Raw genomic sequence first — 3061 nt, 5'->3', positions numbered from 1 at the left:
ATCATCCTTGTGGCCCTTCTCTGGACACATTCCAGCACTTCCATATCTTTCTTGTAGTGGGGGCTCCAGACCTGGATGCAGTACTCCAGGTGGGGCCTCACGAGAGTGGAGCAGAGGGGGAGAATCACCTCCCACCCTTGTCCAGCATTGGACTGCTGATTGCACTCTTGCACCATGCAAGAGCTTCTCATGTTGTGAGAGAAAACCATGTGGCAGAAGCAGAGGCTCCAGCCCTGCTCCTTGTTGTGTTCACTGGACTTCTTGGAGGAGAGGTGCAGCTATGACAGGGTGCAGATGATCAAGATTTCACTTGGGGAACTGCTGCTCCCTTCCTGTTGGATCCCAGCTCTTTCTACCAGTCTTGCAGCCCAGATTGTTGCAACAGGGTGCAGATGATCAAGATTTCACTTGGGGAACTGCTGCTCCCTTCCTGTTGGATCCCAGCTCTTTCTACCAGTCTTGTAGCCCAGATTGCTGCAAGTTACCATAGCTGTCTGTTTTCAGTGCCAGCTACGTGCCAAGGTGGGAGGTCTCCTGCTCTCAGGGCTTTTCCAGACAGACCTTTTGTCCCTGGCTGGGCTCACCTGCAGGAAGAGGCACCCGTGGCCCTGCACTCGCACGGAGTACTCCTGGGGAAGGGCTGGCAGCTCTACTCTCTGCAGCAGGAGGCGATTGCTGTTGTCCACTCTGATGTTTTGGGTGAAACCTTCAGAGGAGAGAGAAGCCTGAAGATCGAGGCCATCCTTGCTGAAGAGTTTGGTTGCATAGAGGGCTAGGGCTTCCAGAGCAACCACCGTGTCCTGAGGGAAGAGAAACACCTTGAGCAAAACAGGATCCCAGCTTCCTGTGCACATCCCACTCCCAGCCCCCCCCTCCCTCATGGCAGCCACAGCACAGTGAAGGTTGAGCTTCCCCCTTGGACTTTGAGCACGGGATTAGCTCAGAGCAATACAAGTATTCACCTTGACCCAACTCTCAGCAGCTCTAAATCCATACATCTTTTCTTCTTCTATCTTCTCTTTCCCCCCCCCTTTTTCACTATGGTCTGTGCTGGAAGTTGTTGCTCTCCCAACACATAGCTGACAAAGGTTCTCTGGTGATGATGACTCAAAGGGATTACCTGGGTGGAAGCAAAGCCTCCATAAGGGTTTTGCTGCTTGATAAGCCAGGACACAATCTGGGATGCCTTTCTGATTTCCTCTGAAGACAAACTTGATTTTGAAAGGTGAGCCATGAGGATGCTAGATGTCAATTCCACATCAACAGATGGAGCCCGTTGCCAGTGTAGGGAGTCCTCCTCCTGTTTTGCCTGTTGACTCCAGAATATTTGGTCACCTGGAGGTGGTGGGGGAACACTTATGGAGAATGTAGCTGTATCTAATGACCTCGAAGTCCCCCTCAGCTCCTGCACCCAGGTACTGAGTGAATGTGTAGATGGGGACAGGATATGGGTGATTTTTTCTCTACTTGCCCCCACACCCTCCTTTTCCCAGTAGAAACCTAGTCCTGCAGACTGGGAAGGAGTTCTAAAACATCCATGAACTCCCCTGGTTTGGATGACTGGGACATCAGGACTGTGAGATCATCCATAAAGTCTGTCTCACAGTATGGCAATCAGGGGCTCTCCAAGCCTTGGGCTCCCCACAGAGATCTGCCAGTGCCCCCCACTCCTGCCCTCCATTCCCCTGGACATTCAGCCCTGGGATCTCCACGTAACTCTGCCAATGGTACCTGATACTATGGCAGCCTTATCCAGCCTTTTGAGGATCTTCTCCCTGAGGGCCTTATCACCTGCTGCTGCAAAGGCATTTGCAGCCAGTGCCAGGCTGTAGAGGCTGGAACTGCCAGTGTCAGCATCGACCAGGTCCTTGATACACCTCAGAGCTTTGGAGACCACGGGGTCCTAGGGCAGGATCGAGAGCAGGCGGGTGGCTGGCAGGGTGGGAGGGGTGCAGGGGAGGGTGGGGCAGGGACAGGAGGCACGGGGTGACGCTGGTGCCGTGTCCCTGGGGGCAGGGGGGCAGTGGGGCAGGCGAGGGCAGGGGGGCAGTGCCAGCAGAGCTGGGGTGCCCCAGCACTGCCCGTGCCCCTGGCCGTACTCACGGAGCGTGGCACCCCGGCGTGCAGCAGAGCCGTGGTGATGGCAGAGCTCAGCCCCACTCCTTCCTCCACTGCGCCCTGCAGCCACCACAAAACAGACAAGAGCAGGTCTGTGCTGGGAAGGGAGAGGGAGAACGTTTCCAGTGCCTCCAGCTCCCCCAAGCAGGCCCCAGTGCCAGCACAGGCAATGCTGCTGGCCCCGTCCCTGCTGCTAAGCACGTGCCAGAGCTGGTGTCTGCCCTTGCAGGTCCTGCTTGCTGGACCACTCAGGCACAGTGCCCTGAGCTCCTCTGGGGAGCTGATTCACTCCCTCTGCTGAGGATTGCCCCTTTCCCCTCCCCTGCAAAAGATGCTCCACAGGAGATGTCAGTGCTGGGGAAAAGTGAGGTTCCCGCAGCCCTGCTGCAAGCTGGCAGCTCCCCTGAGGGCCAGGGCAGTGGCAAGGGTGTAAAGGAGCAAACTAAAAATCATCTTCTGCAAGAGAAGTGAAAAGTACCATCCTCTTCACTTAGAAGATGAATTATCTGAGGTCTTGACCACTGAACTGCTGCTGGCTCCTCTTTGCTATTGCTCTGTGTGTGTCAAGTGCTGTGTTTCTGAGTGTAGAGGGCACATCCCTGGCAAGATGGAGCTCTGAAATGCTGGGGTTTGACCCCCAAGCCCTGAATTAAGGTTGACATATGGGTGATTCCCACAGCCCTTCATGAAGAGGTGCTGAGTTTGCCTTATAGCTCCCCCCCAGGGTGTGGCCAGCCCTGCAGGGAGAACCATAAGGGAAATGAGCCCCAGGGGTCCCACATGAAGTAACTAAAGGTCAGGTGTGTGCTGGGGGATAAAAGCTGGGAGCACTTGCAGGAAGGGAGGAGTGTCTGTCTGTGGGGTGGGTGCACTTCCCAGAGCTTCCTGGCTGGGGCAGGACCCTCCTGACTCTCCTAGAGCTGGGCCCCTGCCAGCTTGGAAC

General features: G+C 55.7%; 1 protein-coding gene across 1 annotated transcript in view; it reads right to left on the bottom strand.

The window, feature by feature from the left end:
- Positions 1-3061, bottom strand: part of LOC103777323 (alpha-2-macroglobulin-like protein 1) — a gene marked incomplete at its 5' end in the record, with an annotated part of 15982 nt that overhangs the window by 3934 nt on the left and 8987 nt on the right. The window contains 3 exons of the mRNA XM_008944876.1: positions 585-800; positions 1121-1335; positions 1732-1903. Coding sequence (XP_008943124.1) covers positions 585-800; positions 1121-1335; positions 1732-1903 — 603 coding nt within the window. The remainder of the gene's footprint in view (positions 1-584; positions 801-1120; positions 1336-1731; positions 1904-3061) is intronic.

This window comes from Merops nubicus, unplaced genomic scaffold (assembly GCF_000691845.1).
Source record: "Merops nubicus isolate BGI_N331 unplaced genomic scaffold, ASM69184v1 scaffold21897, whole genome shotgun sequence".
NCBI classification, from domain to species: domain Eukaryota; kingdom Metazoa; phylum Chordata; class Aves; order Coraciiformes; family Meropidae; genus Merops; species Merops nubicus.
This window is presented reverse-complemented; position numbering and strand designations above follow the sequence as displayed.